We start from the raw sequence: 16047 nt of genomic DNA, 5'->3' as shown, positions 1-16047 counted from the left end.
CCCCTGACAGAGGGATAAAGGGACTCGCTCCACGTTACAGCAAGCTATCAGCAGCTTTTCCTGCAACCTTCCTTGAAGGCTGGGCTGCTGCAGGCTGGCAGCAACATCTCCAGTCTGTGCCTGTAGCGTCTTCAAGAAGAACGTAATTTATTCACAAATCTGGGGCACAAGACATTCCAGGTGATGCTCAAAAATCTCTTACCAAAGGAGAAAAAAAATATTTTTTTAAATCCATGCACTCCAGTAAAACAGTGATAGTTTTAAGACAAGCTTGCTTTCCTTCCCAGAGACACTCTACTTATCACTTAAAAGTCATTTGCAGTTTGTGAGAATCAGACTGACCAAAGATACTTTTGCCACCTCATTTCTTAAATGTATTGTTTTCTGCTTGTGGAAGCTCGGAACCCACCACCTCACTTTCTGTTAGTCCACCCACAACAAAAAACAATGTATGTTATTTGAACTTCATTAAAAATATTGTCAGTTCCCCCAGCTTATAGACATGCACTGCACAACGCCAACTCAGCTTTTTTATTTTTTTTTTAATATAATAAATAAACAAAACCCAGTTTAATTTAATAATTCAAAAGAAGTCAACCACCCCATTTACAAAGTGATATACAAGGTCAACAGGCAAAACCTGAGGCATAGAGTGATGATAAGTTAAGGCCAATCCTTCACTTAATGCATTATATAAATCAGAAAATAAGATAAATTGAGTAGAATTTTGTTATCTGTCTGACTAATGCTGCTTTTTGGCAGATTGTTATTTCAGCTGTAGAAAAAAATTAAGCCAGAGTGGCTCCATTCTGCAATTCTTCCAATAACGGTGGCTTTTGAGTCCTCAGAGGAGGACTGATGTGTGAGATGGGCCTGATCTCTCAGCATCCCTAGAGAAACACTCTGCTCTACTGCAAAATTTTAACACCGGCTCACAAGCCACCAGAAACACTCATCATGCCACCACAGCACCTCACTCAGCAAGCCTGGTGATGGATTTTCATTTGTGACTGCCATTAGTACAGCCAAAGCTACCATGCCACAACCGTCCAACTGAAAATGCTGGATTTTTCCCCAAAGCATTTCCAGCCATTTCTGTTTTCCTACAGGTCATCAGCTCTGCTGAGTCCAGAAAAACATCTAGGACTTCTTAAAAGGTCTTCTTAAAGGTTTCCAGGTTTAATGCCACACTGACCAGTGACTACTAGGAAGAGGGGAGAGCATGGGGTGGAATAAAAAAAAAAAAAAAAAAAGAAAAAAAAATCGAGAACACAAGACACATTTAACTTGCTGAGATTTTGCAGTAACCCAAGTAACCAGCTGTGAAGGGCTGGTCATGCTGCATGGCGTTCGAGGATCCTCGGGAGAAAGTGATGTAGGTCTCAGTGAGCAGCTGGCAAATATGTAACTGAAAGAATTAAAGGCATACTATGATTATAAAACAGGCAAACACTGTCAAGAGTATCAGGCAAACTCTGTTTCTCCTGGGGCAGCACTGAGAATACCTCCCAATCAGCGTGGCAGACTTCACAGACAAACTGCAATGAATCTGCAACTCAAGTGTTGTGGCAATCCTTACTTAATACACAATGAAGGATCAGAAGCCATAATCATCCAGGATGCAGCTGGTCTTCAATGATTGTTTTCACTGCCACAAAAGTAGATAAACACCAAGAAACACTTTAGAGTGGGTCAATGGATTGTAAATAATTTTTTCTTCCCTTTTGCAAAAAGGAAAACATTAAGAACGAATCTCCAGTGAAGCTTCTCAGCAGCAAGTATTTCAAGAGTTGTGGCTAAGCAGAGATGGATGAATTTAGTTTAAAACCTTTATCACCAGTTCAGAAAACGCTGTGGATGCCAGCAAGGACACCACATCCAACTGAATCTTTGGGAGAACGTAAACTATGTATGAGAGCCCTGTCCCCTCACTGGCCATCCCTTACTGGCCATACTCAGTGGCAGCTGGGCCAGGCTCCCTGGGATAGCCCTGGCAGGGGCCTGGGGTATGGTGTCCCCTCCTCTGAGACCCTCTTGCAGGGCTGGCAGAGCCTGGCTGGGCATTGCTCAGGCCCCCCAGCACACCTCTGGGGATGTGCAGGCAAGTTTATCACCACGCGAGCTAGCAGTGGTACTACTGTGTGCGCAAGGTGGAGCTGCTAAGAGGTCCCTGCCTCTCCCTCCAAAGGGCTCATGCAAACCTTCCAGCTGGATCAAAGGAGGAGAAACCAACCGGTTCATCTGTGCAAAACTCAGTACAGCGAGCGTGCCCCTGCCTGTACAGATCTCATAACTGGAGCTTTTCTGTGCTCTGTAAGTTCAGCCTAAATCCATTAGTCCAGAAATGAATTAATCCAAAATGCCAGCAATAATCGGGCAGTGTCTAAAGACAATTGTTTATTCTACCAAGTCCCTGGGTGTCACAGATGTTAAGTAGACCTTTCTAAGCCATGACTGACATGGTTGTGTTTTAAAATGGAAAGCTTTGCCCCTGTGTGTGCAGGCACCTGCGTGAGGCTGCTCACCTCCTTCAGAAAGTCAGAGTGGCTGTAGTGTGCCACACACCCAGGGAGAGCTGCCAGCAACAGCAATGGCCAGCAACAGCAATGGCCAGCAAACTGACCCTGGCCAACGTTTTCACAGGGGCAAGTTAATGATGAGAAGCAATAATTGTTTCCTACACGGCAGCAGCACCATGCTGCACCTGACAGCTGAGAGCTGGAGGGCTGACGTGCCAGTTTTCCCAAAAGCAAACGAGTGGGGATGCCCCCATACCTGCCAAGTGTGGAGAAAAAGCAGAAGCAGCAACAACCAGCTAAGTTCCGTCCTCACCAACAAGCTGAAGAAAACAAACAAGGCAAGAGAAGTTCTGGGACATCACAAAATTGAGGCCAAAAGGTGGGTACAGTAGCTCCAGGTCTGCAGTGGGACACGACAGCAGACCAGCTCCAGAATAAGAGCATCATTCCCACCTCCAGGCCCCGGCATGCAAAAACCCCACCCCAAACCCAAGGCAAAACCCCACAGACCACTCCCACCCACCCCACACAACCAAACCACACTCGCTTGTGGGGCTGACAGCAGGAATTCAGACAGCAAGGACACTGGCACTGCAGCTCGTAACACTGCCCGAACCAACACCCTCCCTCTCTGGTTATTTCAGGGTGAAAGACCCGCTGACCCGCAGGGTGTCATCCACAAGCAGTGCTCCCAGCAGCAGCCCTCTCCAGCGCCCAGCTTTGGGGACGTACCAGGAGCTTACACAAGGTCAGGCCAAGAGGGACAGAGCTACTCCACAACGGCTTCACAGCACGTTCCTGCAACACAGCCAGCACCATACAAACTCATCAGCTTTACCACAGATGCTGCTGAGACCAAAGTGGGCACTGGCCTCCTGAGACTCATCTCCTGGCAGAACCGTATTCCACAAGATGACAACAGCTATTACACTCCCATCGCTGTGTTCATATGCTCCCTCCCACTGCATCTCACATGCCGCACCTTTGCATGTAAGAACAGTTTATGGTGAGATAGTCATTAAATGTCAACCTACAGCAACCGAGGCCAGCAGCCGAGCTGCTCCAAAAAGCAGAATACGAAGCCAGGATGCATTATGAGTGTAGTTCAAAATGCCTTATTTTGGGGTGGGTTTTTTTTAGGCCTTCACCAGCCTATGAGTAAAAGGGCAGCCAGGGTTCAAGATTCATATCAGAATTGTTCGCTTGTGGGCTAAAGTTGATACAGAAAGATTTGTCATTTCATTTCTAGTCAAACAAGGCAGATGGGTACAGAAATTACAGCTGGCCAGGAGATGCTAGCTGCTGAACGCACGTTCAAAGCAAACAGGTTTTGCACTGCCATGTGCAGCAACTGAATGTATTAGTCCAACACTGAAACCCACCCCTAGGCAGAAGGCAGCTGCTGGGACCAGCACCCACCCAAAGAAGCAGGTATCGAGATCCTCTGATTCAAGTAATTTAATAAACAGGCAGTAGCATCTATACGTAGAAGACACCACCAGTGCACTGCCTTCCACTGCAGCGCCTACTTTTAACTTAGAGCAGCAGTTATTTTCTCCATCATCTGTAAGTGATACTAAATTGTTCAGAAAAGATGTGGTATGAGCACATAAACACTAGCTGATGAAAAAAGTTAATTCAAGCTATTCAAATAACAACTGATGAAGTCATCCGACCTTAAAAAGTGTGTACAACAGCACATTAACAGCAGCAATTTAGCTAGTCAGCTCAGAGCTGTAAGCCACAGAAAAAATCCCTTCCAAACAACACATGAGCTCATCAGTTTGAGTCATGCATTCAATTACCTACTCTCTAGATAGACAAACAACAAATTATCTCCATAAACAACAGGGGTCAACAAAACAAAGGTAGATTCATCACAGGTCTGTGTCTTTTGATGTTAACATTTACCTCGGCAGTATTACTTCTTTGTTTTAAGCAGGGTGGTAACAAGTTCCCAAACAGCATCAGTGCAAAACACCCCCAGTTCCTGCCCGCAGAACTGGAGCTGAGGACCAGAAAGCATGCGCTTTTACCACTGTGCTCCTGTCCTGCGTTGGAGCTGAGCAGCCGCCTTGGGAACAGGATCAAGAGGTCTCAGCTCTTACAGGGCACGCAGGAGACCAGTGCTGCTCCCACATGGTGCTGGCTGGGTAACGGGTAGATGGAAGCCATCTGCTTAAGCCTTCATCATATCCTGCTCACAGCCACAAAGACAAAATCCACTCACTGCACAACTCAGTGGGAGGTAACAAGGAGCTTCTGATTATTTAACTGTGCAGCAGATGAGTTTGAGCTGTTGTGAGCTGAGGAGTTCAGCCCCACGCACATGGTCAGGAGCCCATGTCCCCGAACGAAGCTCGGCACACCATGCGAGCTCCTGCCATCTCAAGGGAGCTGCTGCAGCACTTGGCAGCTCTGTGATACATCCAACAAGCTGCCAAGTACCTCGTACAGAGTCACATGTAGAAACGGAGAGAACAAACACCTTTCCATTATTTGAAGTTACCCAAATTTGTAGATTTTCTCCCCAAAACCATACTCCATTCCACTCATACCTGCCTCATTTCAGATAAGAGTGCTCTCAATTTAAACTGGAAGCCTTTCACAAGGCGGCTGTTCGGATCAGTTTGTTCCTCAGCATCTTTCATCTACAGCTGAAGGCGGAGATCTCGGAAAAATAATTGTTTGTTTGGTTTTGTAACCAAGCAAAAGCAAATCACCTACTTGGAAACCTTCAGGAAGCCCAGATTTGCAGAAGACTTCACTTGGCTACTGCCTGCTCCACAGCCCAGCAGTGTTTCAGCAGCTACGTGGTCCTCACACAGAGGAACTCTGTTCCAGGCTCATTTAAGGATGACAACTGTATCTGAAAACAGCATTTGAAGCCAGTAGCAAATCTGTTCCTAAAGCTCAAACAATTTCAGCGGATACCCAGGAAGCCAGAGAAACAGTCAAAAGTCAGTCCAGAATTGGGGTTGTTAAGTGGATTTGTGCTTTAGAAGAAAATCAAGAATGACTTCATGCACAGAAGTGACAACAAACAAAAGAGTTTCTTCATGCTTTGCAGTTCATATCTCCATAAAAACTATACAGCTGCACGCAGAAACAAAGACAGCCTATGAGAAAAATCAGAGGGCACCATAACAATCTTCATTGTTGCTGGATTACCATACAAACACAAAGATACGCTCGGAAACAAAAAAACCCCAACAACCCACATTCAAAAAACTCCCAAGTATTTCTTAAAAATACCTTCAATACCCTGGCCCTCTAGAAGTTGACCCTCCGTATTTATCCTTCTGAACACCATGCAGGTTAGTATGTGGGGATTGTTGCTCCACAGCATCAGGTCCTCGTGGCGTCACCACCGGGACAGGCACACTGCTGTGTGCAGGAAGCCTGCTCCTGGTGCACACCCGGCTCACAGGTATGGCTGCACGCCTGCTCAGGGATCTGGCAGAGGCTTAGGACGCGCATGGCAGCAGTGTCCGATTGATGGGACACCCACCCACAGCCCCTCCTGCCATTCACACCCTGCTGCTCAATGCCTGTTTGCCAAACTCCAGGTTTTGCCATTTAAAAGGTCACATTGCAACACGGCCATGCAGAGGCAGCCGGCAATGACGTGGCTGACTCCACACTGACACTATACACCTGAACACCCAGAAAGAAGGCTACAGTGTTTCAGCTGGGCATAGATGAGATAAGCACCAGGTGCCTGCCGAGCACAAGCACCTGCAGAGCTACCGCAGCAACTATGGCAAGACCACTCACCATGAATTTCACTGGCTCTTGAATTTGGTCTCGCTGCACCGACCGCAAGCCCCATGCTGGAAAGGAACCGCTCCACACTGGAAGCATCGGAATGGCAGCTAACACTGGCTTCACATTTTGGTGCGCTGTTTCTAGCAATAAAAACAAATTTCCAGGGTCCTGACCTACAATACATTGCTGTGTGTGCTCAGCAGTCCCTCCTTGACCTTCAAGGATGGGCTGGCAGCGCGAGCACCCCTCTGCACGCCCGTATGAAGTGTGCTGCCTGGCTGTGGCTCCACAGCAGCTCTCAACAGCCCGAAATCATGTTTTCAGACTCTCCACTCAGCCCAAATTGGCACCTCCCAGGTCTCAGCCCAGTGACCCCAGCAGCAATGCTGAAGCACGCCTTTTGCTGCTACCAGGACCAAGCCAGCATTTTGCACTTTTAAAACAAAAAGAAAGCACTGAATTTTAACCTTGTCATACAGATGACATCCACAAGCGTGTCTCAACCCAAGGAGGCTTGCTAGCATGACGAGCAGCACAGACAAGGCTCTCAGGTTAGGTAAGATCAACCCTGTAGTTTCATCTCCTTGTGCTGTAGCACAGACCTGCACACTGTCTCCTGTATGGATATTACCATCAAGTTACTTAAGCAGTTTAAGAACATAAGAAAAATAACTCTTGTGACAAGAGATGATTTAAGATTAAGTTAAACATGACAGGCAAAATAGTGGGGTTTATTTGTTGGGTTTTTTTGGTTCGAGGTTGTTTTTTTATGTTTGGTTATTTTTTTTGGTTAGTTGGCTTTTTTCACCTAGTTAGGTCTCCTGGCTGCTCAGGCTCCACAGCCACAGGCAAAAGGCACTACTGCTGTTAGAACTGGTACAGAAGGAAACAGAAGACAGGGTTAATTTCTGTGTACATGACTGGGGTGTGTGTGCAAAGAGCAATCATTTGCAAAGACAGGGAAGTGGTATGACAAAACCCCCAAATGGGCCAGGGATGTCAGAAGCTGGGCTGGAAAATATGTCAAAATGGCATCTCTAAAAATAAAAAAATAAAAAGCCATCTTCATTTTCTTTAAAAGGAGATTATTCCAGAGATGCACAGCACCTTCCATTAAACTGCCAGTTAAGTACAGCCCTTCACTGTCCCCTTCTGCCTGTCTCCTCCTTAACCACTAACAGTTTAAACAGCAAACATTTTGTTTAAATTGCATAAGGGTTTTTGACCAAATTCAATGCCTGCTATTGAAATGACTGCAGCACTGTGCAGCAATACAGGACATTAATCACTTCAGGGGTTACATTTATAGAACAGGTGTCAAAGTTTTAAAATTATATAATATTGTCTAGTTTCCCAATGGGGTAATGGAAACAAGACTAAGAGGAGGTAGAAAAAGAGGAAGAACGTTTGAAAAGCTATGGCTACGTAAAAACGCTCTCAGCAAACAGAAGCCCCGTAGGAAGAGTCTCTCAGCTGATGTTGCAACCTTACTATCACTACAACTTCTGCAGTAACAAACAGACCTCTTGGACAGCAGGCCTAGCCCTGAGCCATGACCCTCGACGCCCCAGGGGAATTTTCCTTCAGGTGAGTCCCAACTCACAGCAAAGCCCTTGGCAAAACAGAGCCCAAGATTTCCACATTGGAGCTTCCTTCCTCCTCCTCTGCCTGCAATCAAATAGAAACCGGTATGACATAATGCTTCTGTGTCTGCTTGTTTCGTGCCGAGCCTGGGCTGCCATTGGAAGGTAAGGGGTAAAGGGAAAGCAAACGAGATTTTAAAAAGCAAGGTTATAAAACCTCAGCTCCACAACCTAAGCTCACCGTGTAGCTATTTCAAGCACAAGGGAAAGATGCTCTGCTCTTCCGAGAGAGGGAGGCCACGGGAGGAAAACATGCCAGGGAACAGCTGGAAACAAAAGCTGAAGGAGACTGAGGCGGAGGAGGAGGAGACATTTTCCATGGGCTTTCCTATGCAGCTTATATACCGATACAAGCAAACAAAAAAACCCACACACACCCACCCCAAGAGAAGTGCACGACGCCATCACAGGCTCTGGAGAGAGCAAAAATTACTTGCTTTTTAAAAATAAAAAAAAATACAGAGAAACTTTTAATCCCAGTTACTTGAAGAGCCTTTCACCCTTTTCAGATTTACACTGCTCAGCTCACATCATCTTTGTGCACTTAAGGCTCAGAAACACATTAGCAGCCACATCTATAAAAGCAAAGCTTTTATACAGGGGATTAGAGGTGGCAGGAACTGCCCTGTGCAATCAAGAACTTTGCAGAATAAGTCCCCAGCTTTATAAAAACACAACAAAAACACAACCCTCCTGAAAAATTATGCATGCACAACAACCTACAGTGCTGTGCATCCTTAATCCTGACTTGAGAGCTGAAGACATCAAAACCTGCTAGGCACTCAGTCAGGGGGTTGTTTTTTGTTTTGATGGGATTTTTTTTGTTTGTTTGCTTTGTTTTGGGGTTTGTTCTGTTTAAGGTTTAAACCACAGCTAGTTATTCCCACATCAAGCAGAGATGGAGGTTCAACCAATGCTGTACATTTGGAAATATTTTTCACACAAAGGCTAAGTAGTAAACAGTGGAGAAATAAGATGCTGGAGTTGTTTCTGAGCCAAAGCCTGCTCTGATGAGATCAGTTTTGCATCCCTGATGACAGGGAAGCAAACATCCCTGAAGGACACTGATGCAAGTGCTGGCAGACACGGGGAATTGCTGCACCAACCACTCTCCACTCTGCAAGCCATCAAAAGAGATTTCTAGCAGCATGACCAGCATGGTCCTGCTGAAGCATTCCCTGCAGATCAATTCTGCAGCCACTACAGGGACACGATGGCAAGGCTGCACTTAGAACATTTTGCTCCGGTCCCCCTTGCATCAGAGTGCTGAAACCTCACAATAAAACATTATTCCAATTAATACAGTCATGCCAGAAAACAAACAGCAGTTTCCACTGGCACACAGCACCTGAACCAGCAGGCCAGCCCAGCTGGATGCTTGTGTCTACCACTGATGGGGACAACGCTGCTCCAGCAGACAGCAGGAATGCACACAGCAGCATGTGGCCAGGCGAGGAGGAGGAGGCAGCAGCAAAGCAGCACCTAGATCAATGTTTTCCTCCCCACTGATGCCAAAGACAGCCCAGACACACTGCAGCAACGCTGAGACAAGCACTCAGCTGCAATCTCAAGCCCATGCTCAACATCTCAGGCTCTCGTGTCCGTGTCCAGAAGGCACCACCGCAGCAGTGCTGTCCCTGCCTGAGGCTTTACCGCACATCGGTGCGCCCAGCAACTGTTTCTTGTACGCTCCAGAAGGGAAGGTTAGAAGCTGGCAGGTATCGGGAGAGGTCCTGTCCTTACAGAAGCTGCAGAAGTTTAAAGCAGAACTGCTTGGCTGCACTTCATTAAGGCCTGTGAAAAGCAAACCGGCAGTGGCAAACTTTGCAGCAGTGCAGCAGGACCTCCGGGCAAACATGGCCGCAAACAGAGACTGTGGATGAGAAGCAAGAGACTACCACCTCCCTGGTCAGTCTTGGAAACTCGACAGGCAAGGAGCAGAAGTATTGAGAAGCATCCCCTTGCACTCCTTCCATGGCAGTGAGGAAGACAAGACAAGGTGTCCACTTTCTTCCATCCCTGCGTATGCTGGCTGCAGTACAGATGATTTCCTGGTTGGCAAGTAACTAACTTGAAGACTGCTACAAAGCAAAGCAGAGCAGTTGTACAGGTGATGTTTCTGGATGCATGCTGGTTACTGAGGAGTCACAGGACATACCAAGAGAGTAACTGCTGTAAAGAAAGACTTGAAAGGGACACCTTAGGGACCTCCAAATTTAGACAGCTGCACAAAAACAACCAGAGGGGAAAGACATCCAAAGATGTGGGTCACTCACATAAACAACCTGGTAATTAAACAGCAGTCATCTGGTCCCCAGGCAAACAGCACTGGCTGGGAGGGTGCTCGCCTCCAAGGGCTGAGCAGCATCTTCAGCCGCTCTTTGTTAATGCTGCCACTCCCTGACATCCCTAACAGGGAAAGGGCATGAAGCTACAGGGCTGCAAACCTCGTTCCTTGCACAGACATCGAACCATGGTGGGCTCACAGCCCCTGCCCAGAAGCTGAACTCCTTGCACTTGCTATGGGGGAAAAGCTCTTGGGAAAAATGCAGTTTTTAATCTGAACCATAAAGGCTGTCGGTAAGTATTGCAACTGAGCACTTAAGTTGCCTTTTCCCTAACATTTCCTTGGGTCTTTGGATAGCAGTGGGGCAACAGAGCACACCTGAGAACAGTGCTTGAATAAAGGCACTAAGCCCCAGCTAAAGGATGGGGTTAAAACAAGGCACTGGGGCTCACAGCATCAGGGCTGGTCACAGCACCAACCCTGCAGCAAGGCACTGCTTTCTTTGAAAGAAGATCAGAGCGTAGACACAAGGCTTCATTCTCATCACTTCCTTAACACAAGCTGATGACGGGAGGGGGGGGGGGGGGGCAGAAATAAAAATTCATCTCCCTTCCAATCAAAGCCATCTGCTCAGAAAGATGCTCTACTCTTTTCCTAACACACGTTTCTCCTTTCCTATGGGAACAGCAGCAGGTGAGGGGGCAGGCTGCCGCAGAAAAGGCCCTCCATCACGTGAGGATGAAGCACATCACATTCATGTCTGCGTGGTGAGACCAGCCCCAGCCCTATTTCTGGTGCAGGCAGGGCACAGCCTCATACAGCAGCAATGGCACTTGTGCCTGCAGAGCGCTCCCGTGCAAGGAGTCCTCCCCTGACTCACCTGGTTTTGACGCAGCTCGAGCAGGGCTAGCTTCTCAAGCAAGCCAACAAACCAGCTAGGCAAGATCATTTCAGCAGGAGCACATGAACAACTAGATATTCAAGCGTGGATGTATGACACAGTAGTGACAAAGCCCCTCAGGTAAGGAACAGCCTTGTCTTCCTATTGCAGGACACATATACCACCCCTACTTTCACAGGCAGCTCCACCACATCTCGTTGTGCAAAACCACCCCGCAAGTAGAAACACTTCTGTCCCGCTTTGGTACTTGGGGAAGGATAAGAACAGACCCCAAGCAGGCAATTTAAGCACCAAAGTGATCTGTGTAGCTGACTCGTACCTCCTGAGTAAGGCACGCAATTTCACTCTGAGTCAGCTGTAACACCGTGGCTCACAGCATGGGGGCTAGAGCATCCCTCCCCTGTACCTCCGGAGAAGGAGCAAGTGCCAAGAGGAGAGGGGCACTCAGGGGAAAGGCAGGCTTTTCAGTTCCTAGGTGATGTCCTCCAGCTGTCAAGAGCAGTGGTAGGGCTCCAAGAACAGCACCTGTCTCCACAACTGTAGATATGGGGAGCTGAGGGCTGAAACCTGGGAAGAAGGACAGCACTGGAAGCCCAGAAGAACATTAACGTTTTCCCAAAAGCCCACATTTTTGCACTAGTGAGGTGGCTTAATTCAGGACCTTTTGTGGATGGCTGAGAAAAAGCAAGATGTAAGTGAACCTTAGTTACAAACTCTCCTGGGGTGCAAGGTGACAATATCCAGCCAGAGGACACAAACAACACTCCCTGCAGGGAGCCCACCTGGCCTGGTGCTCCTGGAGACTGATACACTCAGTAACTTGAGCATGAACCCAGAAACACACAGGTGAGAAATGGACCTCAAATTCCTTCTCAAAATGCTGGTTTTATGTCACTAGAAGCTCTGTATTCAGTGCCCTTGCAGCTCAGGTGCAAGCATGGTCAGGAGCATCATTGACACCTCTCATTGCAAAGGTCAGCAGCACCCAGGGAGTAACCTCTACTTATATAGACCAGATTTATTTCTAACAGCAGTTTAAATAAAGGACATTACTAAGGTCTTGCTATACACAATAGGAACTGAGGTGTCTAATTTAAGATGTGCCCAATTTAGAATGAGGTGCCAAGCTGTAAGGCTGTGCTGAGAAGTGATGCTTCTGCTCAGGGACACTGAATGAGGATGGACAGACGCAACTACAACGCTTTAGGAAAGACTCAGCTCATACTGTGTCCAAGGCTTTCAGATACTGGATGCAAGCAAGCAGAGGCTGCCTGCTGCTTACAGCTCCCCAAAGCAATGCTGACAGAAAAAGGGCTTTCTCATCTCTTGGTTGACTGCTGTTCCAACACCCAGACGCCACGGAGAAGAAAACCCTCTTCCAGAGGCCAGGTGTACAGCAGAAGAGCAGCAGCAGGAATGAGCTTCATTTAGACAGCTTCACTTTTAAAGGTATGCCTTCGCAGAGCCAAAAGGACAATCCATTTCACACTGCATTTCAAAAAAACCTGCGTGGAGACAGTTGTAATTGGCCAACACAGTAAAAGCATCAGACCCTAATGAGACAGTGGGCGCAACAGCTCTACCTCTCCCCAGCAGAGGTCAGGGACCTGAGCTCGACATGAGATGCCCCAATCACAAGATCAACCTAAAACACATTGCATTTCACAGCGGTACTGGCAAGTTCCGTTTTCTGAACAGATCGAACAAGTAGTAGATGATACAATAATTGTTTCGAATTGGGATGTAGAGTCTGGGAGGGGACGAGGATGATACATTTACAAGTAAAAGACCTACAGAAAGAACCTCTACATAACATTCCACCGCAGCAGTTTTGGGACAGCGTTAGGCACATGTCAAAAAGGAGGTTGGGCACTAGCTGCTCACAAAATCTTCATGACAGGGGACGGTCTCTGTCAGGGCAGAGTGAAAGCACGCTGGCAGAGAAGCCCCGTCAGTACACAGGTCCCAACTGCACCAGAGACAGAGGGAGTTGGATTGCCAAGGCTGTCAGAATTAGCAGCAGCACCAAACTCACTCAGATTTCAAAGCTACTCTGTCTGATTATCCAAAAGGCGTGTAGCTTTGCAGAAGCAATGGAAGCAGGGACTATCACAGCATACATTGCTGTGAAAACACAGTATGTGACCTAATTCTCTAATTAGGAATGGATTCAACTGCCCACAGAAGATGAGGGAAGGTTCTGAAAATATCAGTTCGCTGAGATTTCTTTTTCTGGAAGAAAGGTGGTGGTATTTTGTTGTTATAAAACCTGCAAGGTACAGAGACAACACTTTCACAGCAATAGCCAAAGTCACCGTTCTTTGGGTTTTGTGTATATATCAACTCACTCAGCAGTTGTAGTTATTACTCCTCCACTGCCTGCTTCAAAGAACAGTCAAAACCATTTCTATTAGAAGACAATTCCGGCTTTAACACTTCACTTAAAACAACCCTGTTACGCTCATCATCCCTTCCTGCTTAGTAAATGCTAACCCCAAGGAGCAGCTCTACAGCTCCCAGATGAGGCGGGTTCTTCAGAGACACAAACTCTCTTCAGGGAAGCTTAAAAGTGCCAAGCATCTCCTCGAAGGCAAACCGCACCACCTCAGCCAGACACCCAAAGAGATGAATGATACCACAACCTTCTAGTTCCAGAATTTGCTGCTCTCATTTCACAAGCAGCCCGACTTCTGAGTCACCACCTCCCCGTAAATCTCTGCGGAGCAGGTGCGCGCTTGCATCAGCTCCTACAAGCTGGTAGTAGCTCCAAGGACCGAGCACGCAGCCAGGAGCCGCGCCGCTCCTTTACGCTCTGAATTCAGCCAGTTTTGACACAGAGCGTCGAGAAGCACCCGATTCCTTCCGTCTCCTGCTTACGGGCAAAACCAAGCACCACCTGCTCCAGCCCTGGGGTGGGCTGCAGTGGCGACACGGGGTCTGGACTGGATCGCTTCTGTCGAGCCCCGGGGGATGTTATTCTGCACGGAGGCTGGGGGAAGGATGACAGATTGAAAACCACCCCAGGACCTGCCCCCCGCCAGGCTGTGTTACGCTTTAACTGCAGCGAGGGGATGCAGGAAATAGCACAGCGGCACTCCTTGGCTCTTAATTACGGTCTTGTGACACCATAGTTAATGGTCTGTCATGGGCTCCGTGAGAAACCTCGATGTTTGTTTGCAGGAGGAGGCCCAGCCGAGCTGCAGGCTGCCGCCGAGCGAGCGCGGCGCTGGCCTGGAAACAGGCTCCCGGTCTTTTGTTACAGGCGCTGCTCCCCTGGGGCCCGGCCCGGCCCTGGGGGTGCGGGGCGGGCTCCGCTCGGGCAGGGCCCCGCTCGCCGCCGCGCTCCCCGGCCCGGCCCGGCCGGCCCCTGCTGCGGGACCCGCGCCCCCCGGGCGCCCCCCGGCCCGGCCCCGCCGACCCCCGCTGCTGAGGTGCAGCCGCGGCCTCTCGCTGCCGGGCAGCCGCGCTGCGCTCCCAGGTAATTAACCCCCACACACACACAAAGAGAAAAAGAAAAAGGCAAACCAGGGCGGCCCGCCCTCCCGGGGGTGGCCGGGGGGCAGCGGCCCCGGCCCCGGCCCGGCCGCTCACCGTTGCTGTAGGCGTAGGGGGACTCGGAGGCGCCGTCCTGCAGGCTCTCCAGGATCTCGCCCTTGCCCACGTCGCTGTCCCCCACCAGCAGGAACTTGAGGAGGTAATCGTAGCTCTTCACCGGGCTGCCCTGCGTGCCCATCCTCCCTCTCATCGGCGAGCAGGCCCGATCCGCATGCCCCGCCGCCGGCCTGAGGGGGGCTGGGCCCGGCCCCGCTCCGCGGGCACCGCCGGGGCGCTCCCCCCGCCGCAGCTCACAGCCGGCCCTCCGCCGCGCCTCGCATCTTCCGCCCAGCGCCGCGCCGCGGACCTGCGGCGGCGGCAGGAGGAGGAGGACGAGAAGGAGGCGGAGGAGGAGGCGGAGGCGGTGGCAAACAGCCCGGCCCGGCCCCGCCGGCTCCTCAGCGCCCCCCGTCGCTGACAAAGCCCCCGCCCGCGCCAGGCCCCGCCAGGCCCCGCCGCCCGATCGGCCCCGCCAGGCCCGGCCCCACCGCCCACCTCAGGGCCGCCGCCCCGCGCCCGCCCGCTGCCCGGCAGCGCCGCCAGGGCCCGCCCTGCCCGCCGCCATTGGTCCAGCCGCGCGTCCGTCAGGCGGGGCTCGCCCCGGGGCCAGGGGCGGGGCGGCGGGCGTGGGCGGGGCGGGCGTAGACTACAGGTCCCGGCGTGCCTTGCGGGGCCGGGCGGCGCAGCGAAGCATCATGGGACAGCGAGGCGGGGGGCACCCAGGCGGGTGGGCGCACAGGCAGGGGATATCCATTTATGAGGGTCACGCAGGTGTGAGAGGCATCCAGGGGTGCATGGGGGTCACCCTAGGGTGGGGTGGGCATCCAGGGGTGGGGGTCACCCCGGCTTGGGGGGGCCACCCACCTGTGGTGGTAGCTGCTGCCCAGGCAGCCACAGAGGTGCTCGGCGTCAAGTTAAACAAGAGGGAAAAGCTCAATTTTTCTCCCCAACATCTTTATTCTAGTGTAATCAAAATGCATTTAAGTTCTGATTAAAAGGTTTAATTAACCAAAAAATCCACACCTGTCAGCAGAACAAAGCTCTCCATCCCACAAGTCTCAGGCTGGAGCACCTGCAACCAGTACAGGCGGAGCCTCTCTGGTCCCAGCCGCGCACAGCCCTGCCACAGGCTGGCATCGCCATCGCTCTGCCCGGCCCTTCTGTCCGCACAACCGGCACCGTGGTGAACACGGAGCAAGGCTGTCTCCTAAGCCAAGCATTGTTCCATGGACTGCTAAGCTGGACTGCTGCGTTTTACATCAGGGCTGTGGTGGGGAAGGAAGTCACCTTCAAATGGTGTTAATGGTGACATTTTAAAACGATCACAGTGTTGCT

The 16047-nt window shown here is 50.1% G+C and overlaps 1 protein-coding gene across 1 annotated transcript in view; it reads right to left on the bottom strand.

Moving 5' to 3' along the window:
* The window catches only part of RAB40C (RAB40C, member RAS oncogene family), a 36770-nt gene extending 21679 nt beyond the window's left edge, over positions 1-15091 (bottom strand). The window contains exon 1 of the mRNA XM_040591906.1: positions 14710-15091. Coding sequence (XP_040447840.1) covers positions 14710-14863 — 154 coding nt within the window. The 5' untranslated portion in view covers positions 14864-15091. The remainder of the gene's footprint in view (positions 1-14709) is intronic.
* Between the last annotated feature and the right edge of the window lie 956 nt (positions 15092-16047).

This window comes from Falco naumanni, chromosome 4 (assembly GCF_017639655.2).
Source record: "Falco naumanni isolate bFalNau1 chromosome 4, bFalNau1.pat, whole genome shotgun sequence".
Lineage (NCBI taxonomy): Eukaryota > Metazoa > Chordata > Aves > Falconiformes > Falconidae > Falco > Falco naumanni.
Note: the sequence above shows the minus strand (reverse complement) of the source record. Positions and strands in the feature narration are given on the sequence as shown.